Here is an 18,649-nt window from a genome sequence, read left to right as displayed (position 1 = left end):
GTTTATCAAATCACTGCAGTTTTACTTAGGAGCATTTTCAAAGGAAGATAAAGAGGTGGTGGGGAGACAGGCAATGAGGAAGGGAAATTACAGAGCATTAAAAACAAGGAATACTCAACATGTATTTATTTTATTTTTTTAAAGACACTAGGTAATTCTCATATCGTTGAGAGGATCTTGCCTTTAGTGCTCTGTGGGGCTCTTGTTTGTTCTAGATATTTCAATGCTGTATTAGTCCCTTTCAGTTCATATACTGACTTTTCCATTAGCTTACTCGGATTTAAGGATCATTTGTTTATAATCTTCGGATTAATGGTTTTACTTGTAGAAGAGGAGGTCATTAATGGACTCTTGTAAGTTTTCCAGTTAAATACATGTGTGATCTAATAGGAATGTGCTAGCAAAAGTGAAAGGGATGTGAATGGGTGATTTTTTTTCTGATCTTTCAGTCAGCTGTAGATAAACAGATCCACATATGAATTTATATGAACTAAAAACCTGAGAAGAGAAGCACTGAAAGTAAGCCAGATGCAGAGCTTGCTTTCCAAATTATTTTGTTTCGCACCTTGTCTGACAGCTCATTTTCCACATCCTTCTTGATTCTTCTCAACATGAAAGGCTTCAGGATCATGTGCAAGCGGGACAGCTGGTCTGAAATGCCAGGGAGAAAACATGATTACTGCCCCAATGACCAGAAACTATACCATGTCCAGTTGCTTCTCAAACCCTTCTTGCTCACTCAGTTCCCTTCAGGCATGTCTCAGGATTGATCTGTCTGCACTGAAGTTAGTACTTTTATAAGCACATTGAGACAGGCTGATAACTCCATGAATCCCTAAATCTCTCCCTCAGGCAATGCATTTCTAGAGCATAGTATGTATTACAATCCGATGAGCAGAACTCTGTGGACATACAATCATCATCTAATTTCTATTAAAAGGTGAAGACCATACTTGATCATGCAGCTCATTCAATACTATTAGGATATAAAGCTAGTCATCATTAACAGTTGGCAAATTTCTCCCAGAGTCAGACTTGAACCAACACAGTGCTAAAGAGCAACTGTGCCATTGCAAATGAGCAGTCTTTTGGATGAGAAGTAAAACTGAAGTTCAGACCCTCCATTGATAATTAAAGAACTCGTGACACTTTTCATAAAAGCAATGGTTTAACTCTGATATTCTGGCCCAATTCAAAAGCATGTAGTTATATAGTTATATTCTGCCTACCTAAATTCCCCCCAGTTTGTTGTATTCTAGGCTTCACTTCACCTAAAACCTCTTGTGTAGCATTACTGAAATAGAATAGTTATCTTTTCACTAAAAAGGTGGCTGCTATTCAGTGGTCAGTGGTACAATCTCTGTATCATACACAGCCTACAAAACACGTAGAAGTCCTTCATGATAAAAGCTGTATAAAATGTACAATATTTTAAATATCATTCCTTGTTCATTTAGAATAGGGGAGGAAATGGAGGCAGCAAATATGAGGTAAATCTGATTCACCCTGTGAGTAGCTTTTCTTTCTATATAAGAAGCAAGATGTGTCTATCTCTAACAACAACATCTGTCCTGCAGAATTCCCAGTCCAAATGACAATCAATCAGAGCCACTTCACTTGCCTCTCTGTATCGGAACGGCAGATTCCACATATGCAACTGTTAGAGTTGAAGTGAACCTATAGGCAACTAGAGCAGGCAAATTGGAAACTGAGGCCTACTGTGATTAGTACTCACTCTCATCGATGGCAGATTTGTTCTCTGCATGGCTCTCTATGTCCTTAGAAAACCATTCGTTGAACTCCTCATGGGAATCAAACAGCGTTGGCATGATAAAGTGCAGCAGAGCCCACAGCTATAAAGGAGCGGCAAAGAGGCAGCGAATCAGTGAAAGCCATCCCCATTCTAGACAGGATGATCATGAATCTCAACCTATTGCAGAGCATTATGGGCCAAGTAACATCAAATGACGTGTTCTTCCAAGCTCAGCAGACTAAATTAGTGGTGGTCTCATCTTCCTTTCACAATGGACAGAAGCCAGATACATGCAACTTTTCAAACCAATGTCAGGGCGTATTTCCACGTAAAGAGCAATGACTTCACCATGCTGAAGAAAATGGCACAGAAGTCATTTTCTCATCCCATGATTTAGGGATGACTGAGTATCAGCAACCTTCAATCATACTTCTTCCCTAATGAGTAGGATATGGCCACATTATCCCTTTTGAATCTGATCTCAGTTATTGCTCACAGCATGGTATAGAGACAAACCCCCAAGTATACACATGAGCACATAGGAGTACTGCAATTCTTTCACTATTCTTTGTGTCTTTGGATAAATTACTCTTTTGAACAAAAATCAACTCTTGCTAGCCTCCTGCTTACCTCAGCCATGGTGTTCTGGATGGGGGTCCCAGTCAACAAAAGTCGATTTCGGCATTGGAATTGTAGTAGGATTTTCCAGCGGACACTGACCAACAAAAATGTTTTAAAAAATGAACCACAGTAAAAACAGTAAGAAAGGAGAGCAATTAAGTTTACATTTTAGGACCAACCGTTTTTCAGACCTGTTCCTGGAATGATTTTCTTTAAGAGGGCACTGGGTAACATTGACAAGAGTATAAATACTCCCCCTTTGCCCCATTGGGAGATTTGGTTCTTATGGGAGGTCAAAGAGATTAGCACTGTTTATCTTACACACAACAGGTGTATTTTTATTTACTTTGTAACATGTCAGTGTTTGGCTATCAGTAAAGGCCAGTCACTGAAGTATTCATCCCCTCAAGATAGCAAAAAGGTACCCCAAGTAAATGGTGACATATACTTTTTGCACTGTTACAAAGTTAAATTTACAGGCCATTATGTAAGGGGAGTTGAATTGTATGTTATAGTCCTCTTAGAATGGGAAATTCCTGAAGAGGCTAGCTCATGAATGTGCATAAGCCTGGCTCTGGGGCTGTCAAACATTTAGAAAAGTAGTACCAAAGTATCTGAGTGGCAATTTTCGGAGAAAAAATTAGGAAGAAGCAATTAAAGAAGAAAAGACAGATAGACAGCACCTTACTAAATAAACAAACAATAGACAGCTGAGAACAGACAGGAACCACCATGGGCATCAACCTTATAATACGGAAGCCTGGATATGGTTGCTGGGCTATACTGCAATCTGCAGGTTTTATGGGGCCCCGAGTCCTGATTGGGACCCTTAGGTGCTACTACAATACAAATAAATAATGCTGTATTTAACGGATATGTTAGCATTATATGGCTATTAATGAACACAGACCATTCAGCATCTAAGAATGTCTTTGCTGGTGGCTGAGGTGGAGGACTGTTACAAGTATTTCACACCATTTTTTTGCCACAACCCCCTTCCCACTCTTACTTCTATCCTACGGTTACTCTGTAATTACACTTTGCATGTTTGGTACATATGACCAAATACCAAGGCATTCAAATCCATGGAGATGGAGCCATATAAACACCTCGCTCAGTACAGTCAGGTACTTCGAAAGGTAGCTTTTACTTATAAATGGTAACTTCCTTCCATGAAAAACATCACTTACAGTAAGTTCAAGGATGTGAATACTAAGTTCCCCAAAGGTATGCAGTTACGTCGACTCGGGTAGTAGCCTACTTGTTTAATTTTTGCACATAGTAGTGTTCAGCACTAACTTGATCTTTATTCCTTCTGGGAAGGGAAAGAAGAGTGCCTTGCACTCCTCCTAGGTGACATTAGAACTTGTTAATCCTTCTTCAGCCAAAATGACTGTTGTAATGGGACCTTGAGAGGGGGAAGGGAGAAACTAAGGTTCCCTGCTGGGTGCCTTAAAAACATGTGCATAATAGAATGCAATGTCATAAGGAGTCTTTACTTTTCTGCCAGTTCCTGAGATAATTTAACCTTTCTTTCAAATTTTAACTCTTATCAACTCATGTATTCTTAGTGTTTTCACAACTCTCTTTTCTCTACCAACTCAAAAGATTCCTGGGCAAGAGAGGATTTTGTTTCTGCTATAAATATTACCTGGAGCTACTCTTGAGTGCCTGTGCCTCATCCAGCACCATATACTGCCACTTCACTCGCTGGAAATACTTCACATCCTGGACCACCAGCTGATAACTAGTGATCACCACATGGAAAGGTGCATCCTGAGTGTACAACGTCTTCTATAACCACAAAATGAAAGACACATATCTGGATCATGTAAACACATTGGAATGAAGAGTTTGTTCATCTGTACTGGGGTCTCATACTTCCATTCAATAATTTTCTATCACCATTATACTTTCCTTTCCCTAATTTGGTACATTTTTTTAAAAAATGAGTTGGGTTATTAAAGCACCATCAGCAATAATGCCAGACACTGAAGTCCTCTGCTTTATTTGCAGAATGCAGTAGCTTTGATTGAATTCTAGTATGCCCTACATTGTTACCCAGAACAGGGCAGTCCTTTCACTTTATTTTTATAAATAAAAAAAAAGGTGAAGCAGACGGGGATGAAGAAGATAGAACTCTATATTTACTCATTCTTTTGCTTTGTAGAACATATCAGCAGTTTCTGTTTTAGTCTGTAAAAGCAGAAGTGAGGGTAAAAGGACAGGTTTCAGAGTAGCAGCCGTGTTAGTCTGTATTTCAAAAAGAAAAGGAGTACTTGTGGCACCTTAGAGACTAACAAATTTATTTGAGCATAAGCTTTCGTGAGCTACAGCTCACTTCATCGGATGCATATGTTACCTGACTCCAGAATTTCCTGATCACTTTTCTGTCATGGGGATTTCCCCAATATGGTAGCACCTAGAACAAGTCAAAAGTACAAAAGTTATTTTCAAATATTGATATACCTGAACTAAAACTGTAAATGTCATGTTCTCCACAGAAAAGCAAAATAAACCTCAGAGAGTGGCACACCCCACCACCAAAACAACCAAAGAACGTCTTTCCTAACCCAGAGGAAATATGAAAGCATTTACATATATTTAAGGAACAGAATCTTCCAAACAAAAGCCTCAAGCAGCTTAGTTACTCAAGGAGAAACTGCTAAGAGAATCCCTTAATAGCCCCAAAGCAGCTGGGGCCTTTTCCAGTCAGAGCTTCCAAGAAAATAATACTGATATTCTTCCAGTTCACTGTAGAAAGAAGTTTGCCCATGGCTGTTAGCCAATTTAGCAACTTACTCTTGGACATCCCTGAATGATCAGTGGTTCCCTTAGTATTTAATTCCCCTCTTCACTGGCACAATTATTGTTGTGCTTCAAAGCTATGCCTCAGTATTTTACTATGGGCTAAAAGTAAAGTAATCCCTACTGGACTGCCTCAGGGAAGAAATAAAATAACAAGCACAACAGCCACAGAATTCTATTAATTCTTTTATAACTCAGGATCCTGCTGAGCCATTTTCCATGTAGGGAGATCTGAGCTCAGCAGTTAGCTCCACAGCAATTCAGAAAAAAGAAAAGGAGTACTTGTGGCACCTTAGAGACTAACAAATTTATTAGAGCATAAGCTTTCGTGAGCTACAGCTCACTTCATCGGATGCATTTGGTGGAAAAAGCAGAGGAGAGATTTAAATCTCTCCTCTGCTTTTTCCACCAAATGCATCCGATGAAGTGAGCTGTAGCTCACGAAAGCTTATGCTCTAATAAATTTGTTAGTCTCTAAGGTGCCACAAGTACTCCTTTTCTTTTTGCGAATACAGACTAACACGGCTGCTACTCTGAAAACAGCAATTCAGAGTAACTAGTTACTGCCATCTGTTGTCCGATATGGGAACTGCACAGAATTGGTATTGAGCATAAAAGGATACTGGTTTCTGAGGCACAGAAGAAAACAAACAAAACCACATACACAACTCTCCCTAAACAGCTTCCTGGCCCCTGTGTGATGATCCCTAGTTTCTACAGCTCTCACAGAAATCCCTGTGGTTACCATTTAACTAAGTTAAATGCTGAACGTTCTTTCTGCCATTTTGAAAAAAGATTGCAGGGGGACAGATGTCAGATTATACAGAACTAGATCTGCCTTTTATTTTAGGAATTATACCATAGCCCTGAAGGAACTCAGCACCTATGTTTCAATGTAGGCATATTAACTACATAGTTATGTATGATCAGAAGCAGATCATGAACTCTGGGGCTGGAAAAGTTTTATGATTTTTATTGTGTATATTTTACAACTTTTAAAAATTATGAACATTTTTAAAACGTAAAACTTTTTAAAAAATTGTTTTGTTCCAGGGGTGAGGAAAATGGTATCTTTAAAACAAAAAACAGCCAATCTAAAGACAAAAATAGTCACTTTAAAATTACTTCTACAATGCCAGAAAGAGAAGCCGGTTTTTCCCATATAAAACTGATCCATACCTCTTTACCTATATGCCACATTCACATTCAGACGTCAGTGAAATACATCAAAATTACTTGTCTCTAGCCTCAGCTGGATGTCCTTTCCAACTGTCCACTCTCTTTGTAAATTCTTAATTCTTCTAGTATTTTCCCTCTTCGTTTAAACCCAAGTGTCCAATCACCTCAACAATCACCACGCTTGGCTAATTTAACTACTTCAGAAAAACTGACCAGGAGATGACAAACTAAATAATCCCATTCTTATTACACTTTTCACATACACAAATCTCAATTTCTTTTATCACCTTAGCAGCCTTATGTGCTATACTCTCCATTTTAGCAGTGTCTTTCTTCAAATAGGATGACCCACACTGGATATGATACTGCAAATGTGGCCTAATCAGTGATTTGCATAAAAAGCTACTCAATATAAGCCAACAATTTTTAGCACTGCTGCACACTGGACCAACAATTTAAATATTAGTTCATATAATACTCCCAGATCCCTCCTTTACAATATTAATTAATACTAGGCATTCAGACTATTAAATTTGGAAGTATTTGTTCTCAAGTGCACCACTTTACACCTAAACACCTTGCATTTTATTCTTTCCTATATTTTTTATAAAGAACTGCACTTACATTTATTGTTTTCTAATCAGTCTCTTGCTACTGGAGAATACTGGTTACTTAAAAATATTTGATAATGACTCAGATATTTGATCTATAACCTTCTATTGCCTGTAGGTGCAACTCATAGCTACCTGGGTGCTTTGTCTCTCTCTTTTATTCACATACTTCCTTAGCACTCAGTGATACTCCGACTGTGGCTCTTTAATGCGTCTCCTGAGTATATATTATCTCTCTCTCTCTCTCTATATATGTACACACACACACACTAAATATTTCCCATTTCAGAGTAGCAGCCGTGTTAGTCTGTATTCGCAAAAAGAAAAGGAGTACTTGTGGCACCGAATGCATCCAATGAAGTGAGCTGTAGCTCACGAAAGCTTATACTCAAATAAATGTTAGTCTCCAACGTGCCACGAGTACTCCTTTTCTTTTTGTAAACATTTCCCATCATTCACACTATGATGGCTCTTTTGGGTAACGCTGATCGCTCATTTGGCTCCATCAGTAATTTCATTTTCCTCCAATTTATCTTTTGCAAGACTCAAATATTTTCCATGGATGTACTATTAATAGTTTATTTTGCAGCAGTTCCTTATTTCTCATATTTCATCCTCCAATATGTTTAAAAATGTTTATTTTATCTTAATATATGCAGCTATGTGCTTCATTACTCTCCTTGCTTTTTGAATATTTTTTATTTTCGCTTAATGATGCTGAAGTTTTTCCTCCCTCTAAATTTTTAAAGCTGTTTCAGTTCACAATTAAACCATCTGTCACTCAGACATGGATTTTGAACAACCCACAACAAAGCACTAATCCTACAGACAATGCAGAAGATGCAGAAATCACTCTCTTGCCTGGCATTGAGGCACAATCATAACTGTGTCATCTCCATGGCTATGTCACTGCAGAATCTAAATGCTTCACTGATGAGGTGCTTTTTTAGAAACATCTGCCCCAAAATGAAAATACAGACGCTCCCCAATTTACACAATCGTTCCGTTCCAGAACGGCTTGTGTAACTCAGAAACATACTCCTGACCATTACGGGGGGAAAAAAAAAACAAACCACCCACCCCAAACAACTCCTATTTCTAGTTTACTGAACTTTTTCCGTAAGTGCGGATCTGCATAAGTCGGGTCTTTGTGTAACCCGGGGAGTGTCTGTAATGGAATTCAAGTGATAGGAACTCAAGTTCTGAACAATAGAATGTTCCAGAAGAGCAGGTCAGGAACAAGATCACAGAATCATGTCCCTCACATCCTCTCAAATGTCGAGCTGATCAGATCATCCAGATGTGACAAAGAGCTGAAGGGAGTGAGGAAGTTACTTTTCTGAGCCAAAAGGAATAGTCTCCTGAATATATGTATGTTACCTTAAATTTAGGAACGAATCTGGCAAACTCCTGATGCCAGTTGTTGAGTGTAGAGGCAGGTGAAATAATTAAAAAAGGTCCCCAGATGTTCTCTCTCTGGTATAGGAAAAAACAAATCAACTGGAGGGAAACAGGAACAGTTTCACGCAGCATTATGATTAATTAAGGACAAGGGCTTCACAAGAGAGGGAAGTATACAGATCATAACAAAGCTTCCTACCAACACAGCAGGGTGATGCACAGCTAGTTTCAGCAGATTAAACATTTAATGTGGCCTCCTTTCAAACCACAATGTTGCTCTGCAAACAGCCATTGGATGTGTGAACACTAAATTCAAACTCTGACCGGTCTCTCACTTTCTGCAAATTGCTATTTGCTTATTGCTACTGCCACTTACCCAGGGCTCAATGCATCTGCCACTTTGGCAAGCAAAAAATCTAAGGTGGCATGGAAACCTGAGCTTCCTCACATAGTAGCACATTCATGTTGGTGAACAAGGAATTCTAGGCCTACTGACACAGGGTCCAATCATGAGCTGGCCTACACAAGGGAGTAAGGGAGAGTAAAGTCCAGTGTTGGCTTCCAGAATCATGACTCACAACACAATAGGGAGAACAGCCTCTCTGGGAAGCTAGTTTCCCTTCCACACAGGTGGGCAGGAAATGGATGAAGCTTTGCCTCCACATGCACTTTCAACATGCTGGCTACCAGTGCAGCAAAGCTGGCATGGAAGGGGAATTAACCTGAGCCAGAAAGAAGGATGGTTCATCTTACTTCCTTCATCGTCAGAGTGGGAAAACAAGCACCAAACTGCCTCTCGGTCACAATTCTGTTCTTGCTCTTCTCTTAGGGCAATATAGCTACATACTGCTCCCAATATAGTACAGATTGCAAGGTGACAATCTAGCTCGCAGTGAAATTCTATGCACATACGTAAAGGTGCAGGCTATTTTGGGTGCATCTCTCATGTAAAGAGAGAAGCAAAGAAGACAGATTTACTATGCTCCTTACTGCAAAGAGCAGTGGGAAGTAGGAATTCTTGCTTAATGACTTCAAAAAGCAGAACTCAAGTTGCCCTCCTACTGATGTGTTCATGTCTTACAAATCAATGGACAGATAAAACTGCATCATCTTCTCTCCCTGGGTCTTTATCCTTCCTTTTTATAAAAGACTTCCGCTTAAATCAAAGGGAGTTGATCTCTGGATGCCAAGTATGCATATTCAGTATGCATATTCTCTTTTTAAAGTTGCATCTTTAGAAGGATATGCACACTGAAAGGAAATAGGATCCTTTCAGGTAACCATCTTAAGGCATTCAATTCATCAACAAAACCCAGTTCAATCACGTTAAGTATGTGTCTTCCACCAGGTATACAGGTCACAAAGAATTCACTTACCTCAGCCAGATGTGCTAGCAGAGCGATACTCTGGACTGTTTTACCCAGACCCATTTCATCTGCAAGAATTCCATTGATGCCCTGCAAAAAACCCACATGTGAATACCTCTACCTCAGTTTTCCATAACACATGTAGGGCTATCAGAACACATGCCATCAAAGTGACCAAAGTGAAGTCAGGCAGCCCTGTTTATAATCAATATGAAACCTCCTACATCTTCTTCCCCCAGTGATTCTATGAATTGGTAATCTCTTCCTTCCACCGCTTCAGCCATTTCCCAACCTAATTTTTTTTCCTCAACATGCCTGCAATTTGCAATCTAATTTAAAGCATGTTTGTGTTCAAATGCAAGGCTGTCTCCAGTTTACAGACTGAGCTAGGCATTAAAGAATGACAATGTGCATAAACTCTCCATTTTTCTGTCTAGTTTTGGTGAGGGTGCATAAATATGCAAATGAAAAATCTAGAGGCCAATACCACGTACAATTTTATCTTATTAGTTCTTTAAAAGGTCAGGGATACTTGTTTGGTGGAGCTACACAATATTCTCTTCTCTTCTGCAGAAAGATGAGGGACGAGGCTGAGGAGTTTCTACACCTCATAAAAGATCTTTTGATCTGGAATAGAGACCAGGGGCCAAATTTATTCCTAGTATAACTGCACTGGCTACCATGGAATTACACCAGGATTGAATTTGTCCCTGGAAGTGTAAATGGCTGCAAGAAGCACTAGCATACCTGCTCATACAGGTTGGCCAGCCAATTCATGCCTTTCAGCTGGTACCCCTTCAGTTTACCATTGAAAATGGTAGGCTGTGGAATGTCCTCTCCAGCCCGGATAGATGGGTTTGCTAGGCTGTAGCTCTCTCCAAAGCCAGTGCCAGACTTGTTAGCAGCCCGTAGAGCAGCTGCCCGACTCTCCTTTGCATCTTCATCAAATGACCTGGTCTAAACAAGGTGAAAATTTGGGTAAGATACAGGATGCAAGCTAATACAAGAAATTCATTGGGAAAAGGTCTCTCATCCTTCACATGCTAATGCATATGGTCCCCTTCAAAGCAACGGATAATACGGCTGTCCCTGTAGCTTGATTATACAATTTATTTTCATCCAATTCTCTGCCCTCCAGTTTCCCAGATGTTCACAAATGAACAGGGCAACAATCAAATTAAAAGAAGCTTAGCATTCATAATTAAAAAGGTGACTTGAAAGATCACTATAGAAAATTCTGGTTCTAGTGTCTCTTCAATTTACATCACTTCCCCTTCCACCTCAAGCACCCAAGCAATACACACCCGAGCCTGGTGAATCTGGTAAGCATCTTCTGCATTCTTCAGAGCCTGGGCCTTGTAGTAGTTACTATCTGAAAAAAATATCACCACATTAATACACATCAGTTAACCATATTACAGTACCACCTCAAATTAAGATATGGATAAATTCCAATGATTTACAGAAGGGCTTCTTCACATAATATTCCAAGCACAGAAGCCCCTAGGTCTGTATAACTCTCTGCATACAGTAACCATCATCTCCAATGGTTCCTATGGCCTGCTGGAATTTTGTTTCTAGCCTTACCATAATCCTCCTGGGTAATGTTGACCACTACCCCTCCACCAATATCAATCTGCCTTTGGGTAGAGCTGTCTTCCAGTTTGCGCAGGATTTCTTCCTGTATTCCATCATGTCCAATATCTCGTTTGCGACTCATGAAATGGGCATATAACTCGGTCTGGGTGATCAGGAAATTAAGTTTTCGCTGCTGTCTCTTAGCCTGAGACAAGAGAATTTATTTAAAAAAAAAAAAGGCAGGGGGAAATGAAATGAGGTTTAATGTTTAAAGAAGAGAAAAAAAGACAGACATGCAAGCAAGTTATAAGTTTCAACCTTTTTTAACCCTGTTACATATAAACAATCTAAATTTTTATATTGCACTCATCACCATGGTATCAGAGTGCTGGAATACTGGTTGCACACTAACACTCATCATACAAATACCTGTACTGAAATGTACAGTGGTTATGAGCTTAGAGTTTCTCTTAGCACAGTAAGCCATGACCAGGAACACCAAGACCTGGGGAAAAGCAGCTTAGCAATTTTCTTTGCAATGTAAAAATTAGGTAGGAGTGTCCAGGTGGCTGAAAAACTGCATGTCCAACTAAAAGTTTTCATACATGTTTAAGTCACAGTAATTAACTCTGTGGTAACTGTTTTACCATTCACTCACTCACAAGAGAGAATAATGATGGCGCTAACAAACAAAATGCATCTTCAGGTAAAACAGCACCAGGGAGAGAAATTAGGAATGAGGCGGAATGCTCAGTGTTCAACAAGATTCTGTTGGATAAATTCCATTTTTTAGATCTGGCTATACAACTGCTATGGTAAAGCTAGCGTATTCATTAAAACAGCAGAAAGGCTTCACAAAATGGTTGGGAGATGGGATGGATGCAGAATACACTATAAATAAAGGCATGATTTGATCTGAACACATGACTGGGAATCAGGAACTCCAGAGTTCTAATCCCAGCTCTATCGCTGACTTCCTTTGTAATTTTGGGTAGACTGATTTATTTTTAATGTCCCAGGTTCTTTCACCTGCAAGTAAGTATGAGGAGAACATAAATCCTCACAAAACTCCTGTAAAATAACTAATTTTGCCTGAATTCATCCCTATACTGCTCCTGGGGTACTCCCTGAGCAGGTCATCTGATTGCTTTGTGAACCCTTTGCACTGGCATCACAAAGTCAAAGGGACCACAGAACAATTATCAATTTGGTCCTCGATTGCTCTTATGTGTTCTGAAGATAAATTCCATATGTTTTATTATGCTCTACGCATAACTTAAAATAAAATAAGCCTAACACACCAATGAATTGAAAAATAGCCTGATTTCTGAACATGGGGAAGAACTAGAGTTACAATCACTAAAAGATCATCCTCTAGAAATAGAGAGCACTGAGCACTATGTGCAAGTCAGACACATTACATCTCACTAGTCACACCCTCTTTATCCAACATTATGATCTGTAACTGTAATTCTTGCAATTTGAAGGTTCTGGCTATAGCTAATTTGTCAGAGGATTCTGGTAAATCCTTTTAAGATACAGTGGAAGAAAATCTCTGGAAGATCATTGAAAGGAAGAACAGTTAGTGAATTTGATTGTCAGGGGTTTAAAGACCCTGACTATTGTGCTTCAGCTCCATGCTCTAGCTCTTGCCAGATTAATTTTCAGTAGTCTGTGTTTTGGCCCTACCTCTCTCATCTCCTCATCCAGTTTGCGCTGCTCCAAAGCCTCCTTCTCAGCTCGTTTGCGGTGTTCTTTTTCCACCTTCTCATACTTTTTCCAGTAGAGAAGCATTTCCTTGGTGAGGCGACGTGCCCGTGGTAGAGTCTCCTTGCAGTTCTTCTGGGCCTGGATAGCAGCTCGACGCACTTCCCTCATGCATTGATGGGCCAGCTGCGGTGAAGAGGGAGGGTTCAGGGACAGAGAAAAAAAGATTTAAAATCACCATCACCAAAAGGCAACATTTAGGTGTTGCAAGGCTGCAAATTCCTACAACCAAGGCTGACCCTTTGATGCTGTGCTTATTTATAAAGCTTTGATTTATTTTTTTATTTTGGGGTGGGGGTGGGGTACAAGAGAAGAAAAGAGCTTCCATAAGGCTCCACAGATATATTATCAAACAAAACATTCTTTACAAAGCCCAACATTAAAAACATCAAAGTTGAATGGTTAAGCACTCAAAGGGGATGGTGTTTTCTGGCTAAGGCACTGGAATGGGATTCAGGAGATCTGATTTTGAACAATAGCTCTGCCACACACTTCTTGTATAACTGTGGGCAAGTTACATAGACCTTGCCTGCACCACACTTTACCCCCTAATGTCTCTCACTGTTACCAAGAGTGAGGCTGCACCAATGGTAGCAATAGTGTGTTAGTGTAAAGTGGCCATTGGCTTTTTAACTCCTCTGCTGTCCATGCCTACACCTGCTTTAGATATGCATTATGATAGTCTTTAATTACATGATCACATACTATTTATAATGTATACAGTATATCATCATACAATTATTCCTACAACTTTAAATAAAAGGTGTACCATATTGTATTTTTTCATTCTATTATGCTAACTTCCTTGTCATCATGGTCCAGTAAATCTCTGCTGGCTTAGACAGTGTGTTAAATTCTTTTTTTCTTAATGTATGTATTTTAATAACATGTAGGACACATTTTCTTTTCAACTAGCAGCAAAGTCTTCCTTCGGTTCAAGTCAAGGGATAAGGCAGTCAAGTATAAAGCCAATTTAGCTACACACGTAGGTGGGCCTACACGTAGCAGATATTTTACACAATTATTCTATGTAGTACACTAAGTCTGTAGTGTGTTCTGTAAATAATGCTTACTGTGTATTTTTCATATAAAGTCTTTCATGGAGTGTCTATCTAGTATCGCAAAATGACGCACATGTAGCTTCTTAATACTGTATATCTAAGGTTACAGAAAAAGTATGTTATACTGCATTATTTGAGAATTATGTGCACAAACAGGTAAATAAATGCTGTATTTTAGTGCATGCATATATGCACACAAGGGGCAGAGTTAAGGATGTATGTGCAACCTTACATCTTTGAGAAAGCCATTATCAAATGCTCTTTAAAAATAACTTTCTGTACTACAAACAGGGGCACTTCTCATCTGCTGAGACAAAAGATTTAAGAATATTTATTAATACATTTGTTTTGGAATCACCTATACAGAAATTTGCTCAATTGTTCGGCTCTGATCCCACACACATTTATGCACATGCTTAACTTCACTATCACGATAGCCCCATCAATTTCAATGGAATTACTCACAGTAGTAAAGTTAACCATGTGAATAATTATGTGCAGGATCAGACCTTAAGTGTTAAAAAAACAAAACAAAACAAAAAAACCCAAAGTGATCTATAATGGAGTTAGTTTATTGTATCAAAGAACAAAGTAGCTCTTACCACTAAAAATAAAACAGATCTAAATCTCCAAAAATCCATGTTTTGTTTTTTTTTAAAAAGTGCATCTATTGCTTATGAAACATACCACACACACAGACCTGGTGTGTGAAGATCTCTATCTAAAGGATGGATGTAGAATTGACAGTGGCTGTGCAAGTACAGTATTCCCAATACGACCTTGCAAAAGTGATCCAATTCCAATCTGGAGAGACCACCTCTAATTGTTGGTGATGTGAACATCTGCTCACCAGGGTCCTGATCAAAAGCCCATCAAAGTCAATGGGAGGCTTTCAATTTACTTCAATGACCTTTGGATCAAGCCCAAAGAGCTAGACTGAAATCACCAACAGCAAATAGTCATATTCCTACTTATAAATGGATAAGTTAAAAACTGGAGAGAGAGGAAGAGGATCTGTAATGAAAACAAAAAATTATGTGCTACCATAATTGCTATATTAGCAATGACTTAAAAATACACCAATGACTTAAGAAGAGACAACAGGAACATGCAAATTTTTTTTGCACAAGATATAATATGAAAACAGCTTGACCACCCTTACCTTTTTGCTGTTGGTTAGGAAAAGATTGCGTGCTGAAGCTTTTTGCTTGTATGCCTAAAACAAGACAAAATTTCATATACCCATTAATTAAGGGATTATGGTTTGATAATGTTTTATAAGGTAATTATCCATTTTTTAAACACCATACACACACACAGCACTATATAACTGCATTACAATAGTCTTTAATTATATAATCAAACATTATGGGGATTTCTGCCTTCCTCAGAAGTATCAGAATGGCTTTCATCCTGGCAACAGAAGGCATACACATGTATTGCAACAGTTAAAGGAATTATGTAAAACAAACAAACAGTACAATTCAGCTGTCCCACTAACCCTATATTCGCGATAGACTCCTTGCTTACTATTTCATGTATAGTTTCAGGCATCCTGGAACCAGGTCCTTTGCCTCTGCAGATGATTTAGTTGGGCACCCCAACCTGTCCCTGAGGCATGTGTGAGAAGTGTCATTGTTGGGAAGAGGACAAAAAATGGTACCTCTTTTGATACATTCTTGGGGTCCAGCCACCAAGTGCGCTCTTGCTCAACTTGAGGCAGGACAGTGACTCTTGTTCATATGATATTGGATAGCAAGTACACTGAACTCTTCCACATTTGCAAGGACAGATAGTTACGTCTAGTAGGATCACTTGCCAATATGTGGCCTAGAAGCTCCAGATATGCATGCACCGTCATTGTTGGATTCGATTTTAGGTTGTTTGTCATTGACTGGAGACAAAAACCTGTCTTCTGGGTGATAAGCTCTTGCCGACCAAGAGTTGATCAAAACTCCTATGAATTCTATCATCTGTGATGGTGTAAGAAAAGATTTCTTGCAGTTCACAAGGTATGCTAGCTGGGAAAACAGGGAAAGGTCATACTCTAGGCTGTTGCAGTCTCCTGCTGTGACTTGCCTCTGATCAGCCAGTCGTCCAGGTATGAGAAGACATGGATACGCTTTCTCCTTAAACGTGCTGCCACCCCTGCCAGGCATTTTGTGAAAATTCTCAGTGCTGGAGAGCTAAAGGACAGCACCCTGTACTGGTAATGGTTGGATTCTACTGTGATTAGGTACTTCCTGTGGGCCAGATGGATAGTTATACAGACATATGCAAGCTGAGAGCCACAAACCAGTCCTGAGCTTGAAGAGATGGAATGATGGAGGCAAAAAGTTACCATCCGAGATAGCATATGTATCCGAGTCTTCTAGGACTAGGATAGACTGAATACACCCTGCCTCCTTTTTTCTTCAGGATAAGAAAATACCAGAAAAAGAAGCCTCTTCCCTAAAAAACTGGTAGGCACCTCCTCTATGGCTCCTAGATGAAGTAACAAAACCACTTCCACTTGTAACAAGGGTCCCTAAAGAGGGATGGGAAAGGAGCAAAGAATGGAACTGCATGGGGTAGCCAAGGGTGATGATCTCTAGTATCTGTCTGTCTGATGTTACGGCATGAATGAAGTTAGATACTGGAATGAAGTTAGATGGCTTCTGAAGGTCATGATCTCGGGACTGGATCTGATGGGCTCTCAAAAGTCTTGTCAAATTTGTTGATGTATGGTACGAAAGCGGTGCCTTGCCAAGGAAAAGAAAGGCTGATTATCTCTGCAGGACTAGGCTTTTTCTGGCAAGTTACTCAGGCTGTCTGGAATGATAAGACCTTTTGCCTCAACTAGGGTTGAGGGCACTACAGTTTGCAGTCTGTTAGGGTGTAAATCCCTCGGGAGAGCAAGATGGCTTTAAAGTTTTAATGAGTGTAGCGCACTGTCCATTCATTCGTTAAATAATTCCATGCCTTCAAAAGGCAGGTCCTCAGTCTTGGGTTGTTCTTCCCTAGGGATCCCTGCTCCCTGAAGACACAATGTTCTGTCCATTGTCACCACTGTGGCCATAGATTTGCCATGATGTCAGAGCATCCACTGCAATCTGGAGAATGATCTTGGCCACCAATTGGCCCTCCTTGATTATTACTCCGAGGTCTTCCCTGTTGTCAGACAGGATCTTAGACAGGAAGGGCACTACTCTATAGCAAACAATTTAGGAGATTTCTCCTGTATGACAGGTGCCTATATTTCCAGAGTCTCTGTGATTCTCCTAAGCAGCTCTGGAATGAACTGAAGTCATCTGGGTGCCAGTATCCATGCCAAAGACACTGCTTCATTGCATGATGAAATTGAGATGTTCTTAGGTGGTGAGACAGGACACTGGTGTTGCTCTGCCCCCACATCCAGTTCTTCCTAGTTCTTCCCATGTGTCACCAGTGGTCTGGCCAGGGATACTACTGGGGAGAGCAATCTTTTTCTTTTCCTGAAATGAGTTGGAAACCTGCTTTAAGAGGCATATGAAAGTGGACCTCAGTAAGCCCAATACGACCACAGTGAAATACTATACTACATATGGGTATGGCTGTCTTATCTGGTATTGAGTAGTCCAATGCCACTCCTGACAAGACAGCAGCTGAGCCTGGTAGGGAGAGCCAGCTAGTTGTTCAATAATGTCACAAGGATCTCAGAGGAGAAGATCCTCTGGCTCAACTGAGATGAGAACATATGCCCCGGTGATGGAGAGGTGGAGTAAGTATCCTTAAGGGGTGACACCAAGGTATATAGCGCCAAGATACCAGACTCTGCACTGGTACTGGTGGATGCCTTGGATGGTCTTAGTTCTTCCAATGTACTTCAAACAACCCTGGTTCAGCTGTAGGTTTCGACACTGAAAGGTGCACTGCTAGAACTGGAGTGGTGCCTTCTCAATACCAAACAGGGTTTGGTGGTTCCCTCTCCTGAGGTTTTAGTAGTCTGTCTTTGGGCAAAGTCACTGACTTCCAAGCTAGGGTCTTTGCCCTCATGTTTGGAGCAGTCTGTTTCAGTGCTGGCCTTCAGTACCAGAGGTGTCTGTAGTGCCAGTGGAGTCTCCTTCAGTTCCAGACCAGTTCCAGGTCTTCTCTCAGTGCCTCCTTCTCAGTGATGGTGTCACATGTGTCCTAGATGCAGTACTGGAGGAAGCTGGCTTGTCTGGTACCAAGACTCTGATGCCCATCTCCTCACGATCTGAAGGATCCAAGTGATGGAATTTCAACCACACTTTCCATGATTTGTGCATTCTTACAAAAAATAACAGGTACACCAAGCATATGCTCGGTGTATGGGATTCTCCCAAACAAGAGGCACCCATTGTGCCTATCTTGGAACAGAATTAGTCTGTCAGAGGAAGGATAGGCTTGAAGTCCCCAGATTTCAAACTTGCCACGTTGAGGGGCCCTGTAAAGGGGGGGAGGGCTTATACAGAGTGGGTCTCACCATCTGTACCCAGTACAGATGAGTCAATATCGTGCAGA

The 18,649-nt window shown here is 40.2% G+C and overlaps 1 protein-coding gene across 1 annotated transcript in view; it reads right to left on the bottom strand.

Annotated features, from left to right (window-relative positions):
• Positions 1-18,649, bottom strand: part of INO80 (INO80 complex ATPase subunit) — a 126,829-nt gene that overhangs the window by 70,042 nt on the left and 38,138 nt on the right. Inside the window, exons 8-19 of the mRNA XM_038408051.2 lie at positions 15,309-15,362; positions 13,008-13,211; positions 11,328-11,523; positions 11,045-11,112; positions 10,488-10,697; positions 9,750-9,830; positions 8,353-8,448; positions 4,737-4,796; positions 4,026-4,168; positions 2,384-2,468; positions 1,736-1,853; positions 566-651 (exon numbers count right to left, since the gene is read on the bottom strand). Coding sequence (XP_038263979.1) covers positions 566-651; positions 1,736-1,853; positions 2,384-2,468; positions 4,026-4,168; positions 4,737-4,796; positions 8,353-8,448; positions 9,750-9,830; positions 10,488-10,697; positions 11,045-11,112; positions 11,328-11,523; positions 13,008-13,211; positions 15,309-15,362 — 1,401 coding nt within the window. The remainder of the gene's footprint in view (positions 1-565; positions 652-1,735; positions 1,854-2,383; positions 2,469-4,025; positions 4,169-4,736; positions 4,797-8,352; positions 8,449-9,749; positions 9,831-10,487; positions 10,698-11,044; positions 11,113-11,327; positions 11,524-13,007; positions 13,212-15,308; positions 15,363-18,649) is intronic.

This window comes from Dermochelys coriacea, chromosome 6 (assembly GCF_009764565.3).
Source record: "Dermochelys coriacea isolate rDerCor1 chromosome 6, rDerCor1.pri.v4, whole genome shotgun sequence".
In the NCBI taxonomy this organism is placed as follows: domain Eukaryota; kingdom Metazoa; phylum Chordata; order Testudines; family Dermochelyidae; genus Dermochelys; species Dermochelys coriacea.
Note: the sequence above shows the minus strand (reverse complement) of the source record. Positions and strands in the feature narration are given on the sequence as shown.